The sequence below is a fragment of the Bos taurus genome, chromosome 1 (genome assembly GCF_002263795.3).
Source record: "Bos taurus isolate L1 Dominette 01449 registration number 42190680 breed Hereford chromosome 1, ARS-UCD2.0, whole genome shotgun sequence".
Lineage (NCBI taxonomy): Eukaryota > Metazoa > Chordata > Mammalia > Artiodactyla > Bovidae > Bos > Bos taurus.
The window spans coordinates 36,118,122-36,131,710 of record NC_037328.1 but is presented as its reverse complement, the minus strand read 5'-3'; the positions used below and the strand labels follow the sequence as shown (position 1 = coordinate 36,131,710).

Here is a 13,589-nt window from a genome sequence, read left to right as displayed (position 1 = left end):
GCAGGCAGATTCTTTACCGTCAGAGCCACCAGAGAAACCTATAAACTGTGTATATAAAGGGTATCAGCCTCACACCGACCAACAATGGGTTTGTTCTAGCTCCTACTTAGAGAAACCTAAAAGTTATCTGAAAATCCAAACTCTTCTCTCTTGTTCTCACTCTGTATGAATCTGTCTTTGCCCAGCTCCTGTACCCTCTGGCCACATTCCCCAGCTTCCTCAGATTCCTTCAAAGCTGTCACCCCTGCCTTCCCTAAATTTGATGGTTCATACATTCCCTCAGTAATCCTACTCTTCCTCCTCCGATGCAACTACTGCCTCTGTCTTCAGTTTTGTTTTTTTTTAATTCCTTTCTGAGACCTTCACATCAAGTGCTAGTTCTCCTTTCTATCCCTTATATTTATACAGTGATACCACTGCCACATGTACCTTAGCTCTTTCCTTCTAGTCTTGTCCTACTTCCCATCTCATTCCACCACTCTCATTTCTCCTGGTCTTATCTCTTTTCATCTTCTCTCACATCTTTTCTTGTCCCCTATGCTTGTATCTGGGGGTCAGCTTGCTTGTAAGCCCTAGAATCATAGCCCCTTCCCCACTCAGTTCTACTCACAACCCACTCCCACCCCTTTACCTGGACAAATAGAAAGATCCTAACATACTCAGGCAGTTGGTGGTGGGCAATGTTTTCTCCCCAATGTCTGAATGGTTCCAGAGGTCTTGTCTTTTCCCTTTGGCCATGTTATAACTGCACTCCATAGGCTCTCCCCATGCTCTCAAATGTGTCCAGACTTTTGTGCTTATTCTAAGTTTCGGTGACCCGAATATTCTGGGGCTCAGAAATAATACAGCAAATATATATATATATTTTTGAAGAATTAATTAGAAATAGTTGACAGAGCTTCCTGCCTTCAAAAGGAGATTTTGGCTCATTGGAATATAGATTAAAGAGAAGGTGATGTCAAAAAGGTATGCAGATAGTAAGGGGATGAGGCAAAACTCCTACTGATGAAGGAAGTTTGGGAAATACTGCTCTAGAGTATTTGGAACTGAAATTTACTTACTCATTTAATTAGTCATTCACTTATGCATTCATGTGGTCATTCATTCAATAAACAAGTACTGATACTTAGCACCTACTACTCTGTACCAGGCACTGGGCTAGGTGTAGGATATGTTAGTGTTTATCAAAACAAAAGCTAAAGGAGCTCCATCCTTCATAGAGTTTCCTGTATAAGGGAGATTCCATGTGCTTAAGCAGGGTGTTGTTTTTTTTTTTAAGGGTGTTCCTACTTAAATAGATTTTAAAAACATAACTGAAGTGACAAATACAAACTCTTTGTAAATAAGTAGCATCTGGATACTAAATATGTTAACACTCTGAATTTTAATAGGGAATTACTAGAGATAGTTTTACCTAATCTTGTGTCAAATCACTCTTGGGCTGGGTTAATATAGCAAATTAAACACACTTCATGTGAAAATACATTACTCTTATTCAGTACTGTAAATAAAAAACACTAATACTGCTCTAGTTAGAAAATGAAATTGTGTTTGTTTCTCACAAATGTAGGTTTAGATTTGAGTCTCCTGTAGTACCTATCTCCTGAGATGCGGGCTGGGCTTTTAGAACAGCTTGCAACACAGGATCTTCCCATGGGCCACCATCTCTAATGATTCGAGTCACCAGTTCCAGATTCACATTTCCATATCTGCGGAGGTGATTCTGGCATTCCTAGGAGAGAAAAATCATTTTGGCTTTGTGAATTTAAAGGGGTTAAAAACTAAACTTGATCATCATTGTCAATAAAATGACTGATGGTCAATAAGGCAGCTGTTAAACTATGAAAGAGAAAGGGTTGCTTCAGTAACCTAATTAGGGTATCAAAACCCCATTAGTACACAAATAGGCTTTAATGCCAAAGGTTACACAGTTTATACAAAATTGGACTTAGAAAATCCCATTATAGCAGGGATAAAGTGTAACCTAAGGGAAAAACATAAGGGATGCATCATTCCTAGGAAAAGAACCAGGTTGCAAAAATATAAAACGTGTATGTTCAGTTATGTGAGGGCTCATAAAGTTTACATTAACAATGGCAGGCCTGACAATAAGAAGGGAATAAAGAGGTCCCTGTCCAATGCAGACTCTGGCTGGCAGGTAGGTACAGGACCTTGTCCCTGATCCCAGATGTAGAATCTTAGATGTGGCAGAGGCTGGAAGATGGAAATTCTATTCTACTTTGTTGTATAAGTAGATTTAGAGTCTTGAGATGAGAAATGACAGGTTGAAGGAATGAATCTAGCCTATAATATGAAGACTTTGCATTAGATTTAAGGTAAAGATACTATTGATAAGTTGGGCATTAACTGATAATTTGTCTATGCATTTGTGGGGGTTACAAAAGATATTTAAAATGTTTTTATAGACTGGTGATTAAAATATGAGTTATATAACAAGTTTGTAAACAATGTTAAAGAGAACTTGGTTTACTGAATTTATTTATTAGACTTAGATTTACATGATTTAATCATTTTATTAGGCATTTTAGATTCATTATGTACTTTGTCAGGTGTTTTTTAAAACACTTCATGGAATCTTATAATTTATAAAGATTAACTGAAAATCTAGTGAAGGTATAGATAGATTTATTTTTTAATGCATAAATTGAACTTAAGGCCTTAAGAAAAAACTAGATACTGACATTGGCAGTGCTAAAAACTGGAATAAAATGCACATCACTTAGAACACAAACAACTGTCAAAATTTTTTTCTGTGCTCAAAAAATCCCTCAGACGTGAAAAACTTAGTTATAAAGCGAAGCTTAGGATAAAACCACATACATTTACAAATTTTACTTAGATGAATCATTAGGCTACATATTCAAGGTGGCAATTAACTTTTTGCTTTTATTGGCACTTTTCATTCATTGTTAAAATACATGAAAGAGGCTTTGTCTTCTAAGAGAACAAGGCAGCAGAAGAAATTAAGTTTCAAGACAAAGAACCGTTCCAAGAAGTACCACTAAGTCAAACATGAAAATAGCCTCTAAAAGTCACTTATGGAATTCCCAAATTAAAATAAGCAGGCAAGCAAACAAAAACCCTATAAACAGTGGGCAAATTACTTAACCTTTCTGCTTTTTCAGTTAACTCTTCTACAAAATGGATACTAAAAACACCTACTTCATAGGATTGTTGTGAGGATTAAATAACACATAGTACTGAAAAGTGCTTGGGACAATGCCTGACACATAACAAATACTTAATAAGTGCAAGTTACTTTTTTTCTAGTATTTTTAAAGATTCTGAATAAATATTTAATTTTAGGACACCCAACTGCTTAGCATAAAATTAATTTCTATATTTCCATGTGTCAGCATGTTATAGCACTCATAAAAATAAGGTATAAAGTTATTGATCAGCCATGATTTTTTAAACACGTGGAACACAGTAATGATCTGGGCAATGACTTAACGGATAAAAATTATAATCAGTTTCAAACCTCAAGGTAAATAAATTCCTAAATTACTCTAGACATATGTATCATTGCCCATACAAATTAAGCTACCGTAAGCTGGCTTTTGGTCCAAAGCACAAGAAATAAGGTAAGCTGGATGCCAGCCCATGAATCACTGGTGAGGCTTTCAATCTGCTGTGGAACTCTTGGTGAGGCACCAATAATATAGCACTTAGCACTGCGGGACCTAAAACAGGACTTGGGTCTCAAGTCAAAAGATGATGAAACAGATCTACTGCTAATATCTTAAACCTGGCAGAAAATAAGAAACACTTGGAGGTCTTGTTAAAAGATGATTCCCAGACCCCAATTCAAACCTACTGTTTTAATTATTAAACCTACTATTTAATTATTATAATTTAAAGTTTCTAAGGGAAAACCCTAATAACCTGTATGTTTAACAACAGCTAGCCCTCAGTAAGCTCTGGCATATGTTTTCATTGTACTTCCTACATTTAAAGTGCACTATCATAAATGTTTATAGTATAAAGTATATATTTGCACTCCTACCAATCCTTCTATTAAAATTAGTAAATTAGATTAAGTTCATTTTCTAAGATACAATTATATTTAAGTGAAAGTTTTGTTTTTTGGTGCATGCATTCCTTGAGTCAAATACAACATATTTTGGAGACCACTTCTATGGGGAAGTAAATCTGGATAGGAAATAGAGATGAAATAAAGATTTCACTTTGGTCTATTTAATAAGACACAGAATGAAAGAAAAGTTTTTAAGTATCTTTGGGCTCATTTTTCCTTAAATAGTATGGTGAATGGTTTTCAATTTAAAAGCTCTCAAGTGAAAAAGGAAATACTTAAATCACTCTAGATTTACAACTTACCTTTTCTGAGTATATTTATATTGTATTTTTAGGAGGTTTATTTAATTAAAAAACCTATATATTAACTTGGACCTATATATTAACTTAATCCTTTATTTACTCACTGCATTGTACTAAATATAATTCCCTTGGAAACTTACATTCAGCCTTGTGTCTTTACCAAAGTAGAGAGAAAACATAACTTCCTCACTCTTCTTTTATAATCTGTTTAGTTCCAGAAGACTTTTCTTTCACAAACTTGCTGTCACTTTGCATGTCTGTGTAGCTGCAGGTCAGTGTTCTGGTCATTACACAAACTTAATCTGAATCCTTTTGTTTATCATAGTATAAAAGTTCTTAATACTTAAACTTCGTATTTAAGGACCTCTGAATTTACCAACCTAACTCATTCACCTATGAATGAACACCATGACTCCGCTTCTCCAGCCTGGTTTTTAACGTCTCCTAAGCTTATCTCATACTTCCTTGCCTATGCCTTTTCTACCACTCTTCCCTACAACTTTCTCCTGTCTTCCCACTGAGAAGCCTCCACTAGCTACCTCAATCCATAATAATTCTCCAGCAGTATTGAAAATCTGTACAACTCCACTCTTCTGGTACTCATTATATAGGAGAAAGGCCGTGCATTACTGAGTAGGTGTTGCCATCATCTTACTTCCTAGGTAGTTAAAAGTTTCTTCAGTCAGAAAAGGAAAGTATACCAGAGAAGACATATTCTTAAATGATAGATAACTTTTAAAATCAAATTAGGATTTTATAGAAATCTGTGAAAGCAGAAGCATTATGAAATATGTCTTATTTTGAATGAAATCAGATTCCAGAATTAAGTATAAAATACCACGTCAAATTCATTCATAAGCAAGATATTGCAGCAGATCAAAGCAAAAATGTAAAAGGTATTCAATGTGATTGATTTATAAAACCAAAGACTTTAAAACACAGCAAACTCTTTATAATTTATAACACTTGGAAATGAGAAGGATCATATCTTTTATTACTATATTTTCATTAGCTGTGGTAAAGTACTTCAAAACGGGTAAAATTCAAAGATGTTATGCAGTTTTCTTTTACAAAAAGACAGTTCTCACAAATTTGCTGTTCTTTTCTGTGAGAGGTTTCTGAGAAGTATTTATCTGATGTTTTTGAAAAAATTAGCATTCTGAGTTTTCTAATATAGAAAGAATAGTATACAGTGAGAAAGTTATTACTCTGAAAAAGAAAGTTCTTAAGAGATGATCATTTAAAATAGATGTCTGGATGTATTTACATCATTACATGACTGTTGTTGCCCCAATTCAATACCAACTATAATGCTTGTATTTATGCCATTAAAAAAATGTAATTAGAATTTTCTGTTTAAAACATCCTTCATTTGGAGCATTTTAATGAGTTTTCAGTTTATTTGTTTAAAAATGGTTACTGTTCAAGAAAACAGTGATTTCAGAAACAACAAATTTAGTCAAATTGCAAAAAAATTGCAAATTGCAAATTTTTTATTCATATTTTTATGTTTTATAATAGTTGTTGTTTAGTTGGTAAAGTCATGTCCAACTCTTTTGCAACCTCATGAACTGTAGCCCAAGAGGCTCCTCTGTCCATGGGATTTCCTAGGCAAGAACTTTGGGGTGGGTTGCAATTTCCTCTTCCAAGGGGTCATCCCGACCCAGGGATCAAACCCATGTTTCCTGTATTGGCAGGCAGATTTTTTACCACCGAGCCACCTGGGAGCCCATATAGTATTAATGAAAGTGAAAGTGTCCATCACTGTTGTGTCGCACTCTTTGCAACCCCATGGACTGTAGCCCACCAGGCTCCTCTCTCCACGGGATTCCCCAGACAAGAATACTGGAGTGGGTTGCCATTCACTTCTCCAGGGGATCTTCGGGACCAGGGATCGAACCTGGGTCTTCCACATTGCAGGTAGATTCTTTACCATCTGAGCCACAGGGAATATTTCCAAATACTATAGTATTAGTACATGTACATAAAATAACACCTATACACATATTGGAGATATATGTTCAAACTTAAAAAGTCTGAATGGGTATGATATCAGAAGTCTAAGGATTCCTAGTTTTAGGTATTATTTATTTATTTTGTGTTTGGTATCAGTTATAAAACTCATCTTCTTCTATTGATCCTAATGGCTTGGCAGTTTTCTTCAACATCTCCTGGTCTGCTTCTTCTTTGCCATTAATAGGTTTGTACTCTAGTCGATGCCTTCATCTGCTATCACTCAGATAGCCGCAGTAAAGTTTCTTATTTCTCTCTCTCCCCATTAAGGTGGTCTTGAAAAGGCTTTAAAATGTTAAGACCATGAAGCATTTAAGATAGTATAAATAAAAACATTTCTTTAAACCTATTCTTTTGACCCATACATTATTGCACACACGTGGCTGCATCATTTAGTAGATTAGGGAACACTGGAAAGAAGGCTGAGTTGAGAATAGGATTCTATAAACCTCAACTCATTTGAGCTTAAGTTTCTGATCTATAAAACAAGGAATTATTAAATTTCTAAGGTGACTGTCATCTTAAAATTATAAAAAATTCACTATTTGCATATAAATTATCCATATTTCACTTTAAAAATAACTAGAAATTATGTATTTATAAGTGAACTATTCGGAGAAGGCAGTGGCACCCCACTCCAGTACTCTTGCCTGGAAAATTCCATGGACAGAGGAGCCTGGTAGGCTGCAGTCCATGGGGTCGCAAAAAGTCGGACATGACTGTGAGACTTCACTTCCACTTTTTACTTTCATCCATCAGAGAAGGAAATGGCAACCCACTCCAGTGTTCTTGCCTGGAGAATCCCAGGGATGGTGGAGCCTGGTGGGCTGCCATCTCTGGGGTTGCACAGACTCGGACACAACTGAAGCAACTTAGCAGTAGCAGCAGTGAACTATTGGGGCTTTTGAAAAAATAAAAATATTTATGAGTTATTATCTCCTATTTAATAAACCTGATTAAATTTTTTTACATTAAAAATTTTTAGGTAACAATGTAAATGTTACTTAGTTTTTTTCTGAAGGGAAATCAATCATAAATAAAGTAAAACCACCAACTCAGTATAATCAGATTTCAGAATTAATTGGTAGTTGCCATAATAGGCTTCCCTCATGGCTCAGATGGTAAAGAATCCACCTGCAGTGTGGGAGACCTGGGTTTGATCCCTGGGTTGGGAAGATCCTCTGGAGGACGGTATGGCAACCCACTCCAGTATTCTTGCCTGGAGGATCCTCATGAACAGAGGAACCTGGCAGGCTATAGTCCATGGGGTCACAAAGAGTAGGAAATGACTGAGCAACTAAGCACAGCACAGCACAGCACTTTCAATTTAAAGACAGAAAATTTAATTTCTGCATATCTTATTAAGAAACATTTACTTCTAATTTAGTTTAAAATTATTTTTACATAGCAAGTCTGAAGATTACAAAGAAATATATTTCTATGTGTGTTATCTGAGTGTGAAAGTACAACCTACCCTACTATCAATAATTTAAAATAAGTAATGAAATGATATGGCCATCAGAGAAGTGCTATTGTTACAGTTCTAACCTGTAAGACAGACCCTGAAGCAGAATTAGGGTAGCTGCAAGATTTACTTGAACACAGGTTCCTAGGCAAACTAAATATAAAATATGACTCCGTGAATAGGTCAGTCAAGAGAACAGGTCACAATATGGGTTATGTTACAAATTGACAAGTTACTAAAGCTCCAATAAATATTGTTGAATGAATGAATAAAATTTCTCAAGTCTTTGGTTTAATGATTTATTTAGAAATATTTTATCTGGGAAAATATATATTACTTTAGGTATTAATATGTTCAGATAATATGGGAACACAATTTTGAAACTGCTTCTCACAGAAGGTCTTGCTCTTAAGCTGATATTTGTTGTTCAGTCACTCAGTTGTGTCTGACTCTTTGCAATCCCATGGACTGCAGCATGCCAGGCTTCCCTATCCTTCACCATCTCCCAGAGTTTGCTCAAACTCATGTCCATTGCATGGAGTCAGTGATGCCATCCAAACATCTCGTCCTCTGTCATACCCTTCTCCTCCTGCATTCAATCTTTCCTGGGATCAGAGTCTTTTCCAATGAGTTGGCTCTTTGCATCAGGTGGTCAAAATATTGGAGCTTCAGCATCAAGCCTTCCAATGAATAATCAGGGTTGATTTCCTTTAGAATTGACTGGTTTGATCTCTTTGCAGTCCAAAGGACTCTCAGCAGTCTTCTCCAACAGAGAAGGTTCGAGAAAGAATCAATTCTTCAGCGCTTAGCCTTCTTTATGGTCCAGTCTCACATCCATACATGACTACTGGAAAAACCATAGCTTTGACTAGACGGACCTCTGTCGGCAATGTCTCTGCTTTTTAATACACTGTCTAGGTTTGTCATAGCTTTTCCTTTAAGAAGAAAGTGTCTTTTAATTTTATGGCTGCAGTCACTGTCAGCAGTGATTTTGGAGCCCAAGAAAACAAAGTCTCTCACTGTTTTCATTGTTTTCCCATCTATTTACCATGAAGTGATAGGACTGGATGCCATAATCTTAGTTATCTGAGTGCTGAGTTTTAAGCCAGCTTTTACACTCTCCTCTTTCACTTTCATCAAGAGGCTCTTTAGTTCCTCTTCACCTTCTGCCATAAGGGTGGTGCCATCTTCAATAATTATGAGGTTATTAATATTTCTCCCTGAAATCTTGATTTCAGCTTATGCTTCACCAGCCCAGCATTTCTCATGATGTACTCTGCATATAAGTTAAATAAGCAGGGTGACTATATATACAGCCTTGATCTACTCCTTTCCCAATTTGGAACCAGTCTGTTGTTCCATCTCCGGTTTTAACTCTTGCTTCTTGATCTGTATACAGATTTCTTAGGAGGCAAGTAAGGTGGTCTGGTAGTTCCATCTCTTTCAGAATTTTCCAGTTTGTTGTGATCCACACAGTCAAAGGCTTTAGCGTAGTCAATGAAGCGTAAGTAGATGTTTTTTGGGAATTTTCTTGCTTTTTCTATAATCCAATGGATGTTGGCAATTTGATCTCTGGTTCCTCTGCCTTTTCTTTTTTTTCTCTGCCTTTTCTAAATCCAGCTGATACATCTGGAATTTCTCAGTTCATGCACTGTTGAAGCCTAACTTGGAGTTATATTTTAAAACCTTTTAACCAGAGTTACAAAGGTAGTTTTGAATACCAAGATGAGAAATTTGCCAAATCATTTGGGAAATTTATTCCAATTAGTCTAGGGAAGGGACATGATCTAGGTTTTGAGAAGGTTTTAGTGGAATGTCAATAGTTCTAAACTTATTCCTATTAGCTAAAATAATAAAATCTGGGAGACACACTGGTCTTATGAAGATGATGAATATATACTCTCACTTCTTTTTGTGTGTGTGTTAGTTGCTCAGTCATGTCCGACTCCTTGTGACCCCATGCACTGTAGCCTGCCAGGCTCCTCTGTTCAAGGAATTCTCCAGGCAAGAATACTCGAGTGGGTTGCCATTCCCTTCTCCAGGGGATCTTCCCAAACCAGAGATCGAACCCTGGTCTCCTGCATTGCAGGTAGATGCTTTACCATCTGAGCCACCAGTGAAGCCACTCTAACTTCTCAGGGGAGATCAACATTTGCCCCAGTAAAACATGGTGGACATAACAAGCTATTTACACTCCTCTCTTGTGGCTGGTTCTTTTACTTCTGATTATTTTTTGCTCTTCAAGATGCTATTACAGTAAGATAGCCTTGGGCCTCCTCCTGTTTGTGAGTTTTTGTCCCCTATTTCCTCCACCTCCTTTCCCTACTCACACAAAGAAGGTCAAACAGATGGAAAAATAGGGTAGAGTACCAAGAAAAAAAAAGCTTAATTAAGACCAACTTCTCTGCTCAGTCGCTCAGTTGTGTCAGACTCTTTATAATCCTGTGGACTGTATCCTGCGAGGCTCGTCTGTCCATGTGATTCTTCACACAAGAATACTAGAGTGGGTCGCCATTTCCTCCTCCAGGGGATCTTCCCTGACCCTGGGATTGAACCCTGCATCTCTACAGAGCTCTAGCAGTAATGCGTTTAGATTACAGGTTGGGGTTTTGTTGACTACTTCAGGGTCAATCTCTCCCTCCCCCCCTAAATTAAACAAGTGAACAAAAATCTATATAACATTTATTTTTCTCTTGATTAATAAAATGATACATGGTCTTGACTTGAAACAAATTAGAGAGATATACATAAAAACGCATAAATCTACCATTAATTGGGCATCCTTCAGTTCAGTTCAGTTCAATTTTCAGTTGTGTCCAACTCTTTACAATCCCATGGACTGCAGCATGCCAGGCTTCTCTGTCCATCATGAACTCCCGAGCTTGCTCAAACTCATGTCCATCGAGTCGGTGATGCCATCCCACCATCTCATCCTCTGTTGTCACCATCTCCTGCCTTCTTCTTTCTCAGGATCAGGGTCTTTTCCAATGAGTTGGCTCTTGGCATCAGCTGGCCAAAGCATTGGAGCTTCAGCTTCAGCATCAGTCCTTTCAAGGAATATTCAGGACTTATTATTTCCTTTAGGACTGACTAGTTTGGTCTCCTTGCAGTGCAAGGGACACTCAAGAGTCTTCTCCAGTTGAAAAGTATCAATCCTTTGGCACTAGCCTTATGGTTCAACTCTCACATCCATATATGACTACTGGAAAAACCACAGCTTTGACTATATGGACCTTTGTTGGTAAAGTAATGTCTCTGCTTTTGGGCATCATTAGTACTTGGATATTCCAAAGATATTTAAAACTCTTGCGTCTAGAATGGAACTTATCTTCTTTCTAGATCTTCCTCTTCCCCATATGATCAATGCTCAGTTAGTGAATAGCACTACTCTACGTGGTTATTTGAAAGAAGGAAACTGGCAACCCAGTCCATTATTCTTGCCTGGAGAATCCCATGGACAGAGAAGCCTGGTGGGCTGTGGTCCATAGTGTTGCAAAGAGCTGGACAGGACTGAAGTCACTTAGCACATACATGGTTACTTCAGCTTAAATGCCCAAGAATATACTTGATTCCTCTTTATTTTCCTTACTTCCATCCAATCAGTACTATAATCTGAGATCTCAGTTGTTGATTATTGTGTGTGTACTTTTATTCAAAATTTATAGTTTCTTTTTTTCAGAATAATTTCTGATATTAATAGGATTTTCATAACAACATATTAACAATAGTGTGCTTACTTTTACTTGTTTCTTCAGATCAGTCCTATTTTTTTTTCCCATAACCACTCTGGGTAAATTCTTTGCTTTGATCACTTCTAAATCAGCTGGTTTCTTTCTTTCATTTTCCTGATAAAAGATAGGTAGCTGGTTTGTCTTCTAAGTATCTGGACTATTTATTTCTGTTGCCCTCTCTCATAAACTACAGGGCTTGGCATCTGTATTATTAAATAATACTTTTTCCCTTTAAAAACTCAGGATATTATTTGTTCTGCCATTTGTTACAATGAAGAAGTTCACTGCAGACCTGATTTTATTCTTTCCTTTATGAGAACCCTAGTTTTTCTATGTGAGTCCTGCATCTGTAGGAGTTTTTTTTATCCTAAAAACGAAGACTGTAATAAGATATGGCTGTATGTAACCATGAATTGAAAATTAATTTTTAAAAATTATTTACTTCACTGGTTTGGTTTTTCTTAGAGCTAGTCTGCTGTTGATAGCCTTCACTACACTTTTAATTTAGTGGTTTCCTCTCCATATAGTATTTTACTTCCATACATCCTTGAGGTTGTCCTTTCTTTTAAATTTCACTTCAGTTTCACAGAAGATACTTGAGACTCAACCACAGCAAGAACATAACTGATCCTTAAAAAACAAACAAAAAAAAGAAAACACCTTTTATCTTACCATGTAACTGATGGTAATTCATGTTATTTAGTCTCTTCATTCATCTCTACCTAGAGTATTTATAACAGAGAGCTGTTTTACTAATGGATAAATAGGTCTTTGTCAAATTTTTCAAGTCCAAACAGAGAAGGTAAAAGTTTCTAACTGTGATTTGTTAAGAGTAATGGCCTGTGAGGCAGTAAATTATGAGGAAGCTACAGCTGGAGCTGTACAGCTGAGCTATTCAGAAAACGGTCTTAACCTCTGGGTATTGGGACAGGCTGCATTTAGTTTGGGTCATACCATCATTCTCTCAATGAAAGGAATGCTCTCATGCAGAGCCATACATGCCATTTTTAATGTAGATTTAACAGTCACATCACAATTCCTGTTCTGTTGGTTCTGCTGCACACCTAGTGTATTTTCAGGAAGCACCAACCAGAATGAGATTGGCCACATACCAAATGACCCACTATTTGCTATTTCCTCTGGCCTCTACTGTTACAAGCTGGTGGGGGGAGCCACATATTACTGGATAGCACTGGATGGTTCTCTCTTTTATCTCTGTCTCTCATTTCCCTATTTAATCACATTCAGTTAACCAACTGCCGATTTTATAGCATTCACAAGGAATTTTTTTCCAAATTTTACATTATTTTTGTCATTTCATTGAGAGTCTGTTTAATAAAATTAATGGATTTTGGAGACCAAGTGTAATGAATTCAATTACAAGCCTATGGAAAGCTCACCAATGAACAGATTAAAATAAAAATAATAATAATGAAGTTGGTGCATCACACAAGAAATGTGTCATCTTATGTTGAGGTAAAGAAAAATTACCAGAGGCCAAGTTCCAAGAAAGCAAGCTTTTAGGAGCCAGCACAGATCCTCCTCATCTTACAATGGGGTTAAGGCCTAATAAACCACTGTAAGATGAAAATACCATAAGTCGAAAATGCATTTAATACATCTAACCTCGCAAACATCATAGCTTAGCCAAGCCGGCCTTAAAAATGCTCAGAACACTTCTACTGGGCTTATAGTTGGGAAAAGTCATCTATCACAAAGCCTATTTTATAATAAAATGTTCAACACCTCATGTAATTTATTGATTATACTGAAAGTCAAAAACAGAATGGCTGTCTGGGTACAGAATGGTTTTAAGTGTACTGGTTGTCTACTCTCATGATAGCATGGCTAATTGGAGCTACTGGGAGCTGCTGCCACTGCCCAGCATCATGAGACAGCACCATATACCATATCATTAGCCAGGAAGAGATCAAATTTCAACATGTGAAGTACACTTTCTACTGAATTGTACGCTTTCACACCATCGTAAAGCTGAAAAATCCTAAGTTGAACCACTGTAA

At 36.7% G+C, this 13,589-nt stretch overlaps 1 protein-coding gene and 1 long non-coding RNA gene across 5 annotated transcripts in view; one reads left to right on the top strand and one right to left on the bottom strand.

The window, feature by feature from the left end:
* The window catches only part of ZNF654 (zinc finger protein 654), an 86,253-nt gene that overhangs the window by 18,507 nt on the left and 54,157 nt on the right, over positions 1-13,589 (bottom strand). For all 3 annotated transcript variants that reach the window (XM_003585627.6, XM_005201187.5, XM_059887642.1), the window contains one exon: positions 1,597-1,732. In XM_003585627.6, the coding sequence (XP_003585675.3) occupies positions 1,597-1,732 (136 nt within the window). The remainder of the gene's footprint in view (positions 1-1,596; positions 1,733-13,589) is intronic.
* LOC104970809 (uncharacterized) overlaps positions 1-13,589 on the top strand; it is a 91,418-nt gene that overhangs the window by 24,692 nt on the left and 53,137 nt on the right. The window lies entirely within an intron of this gene.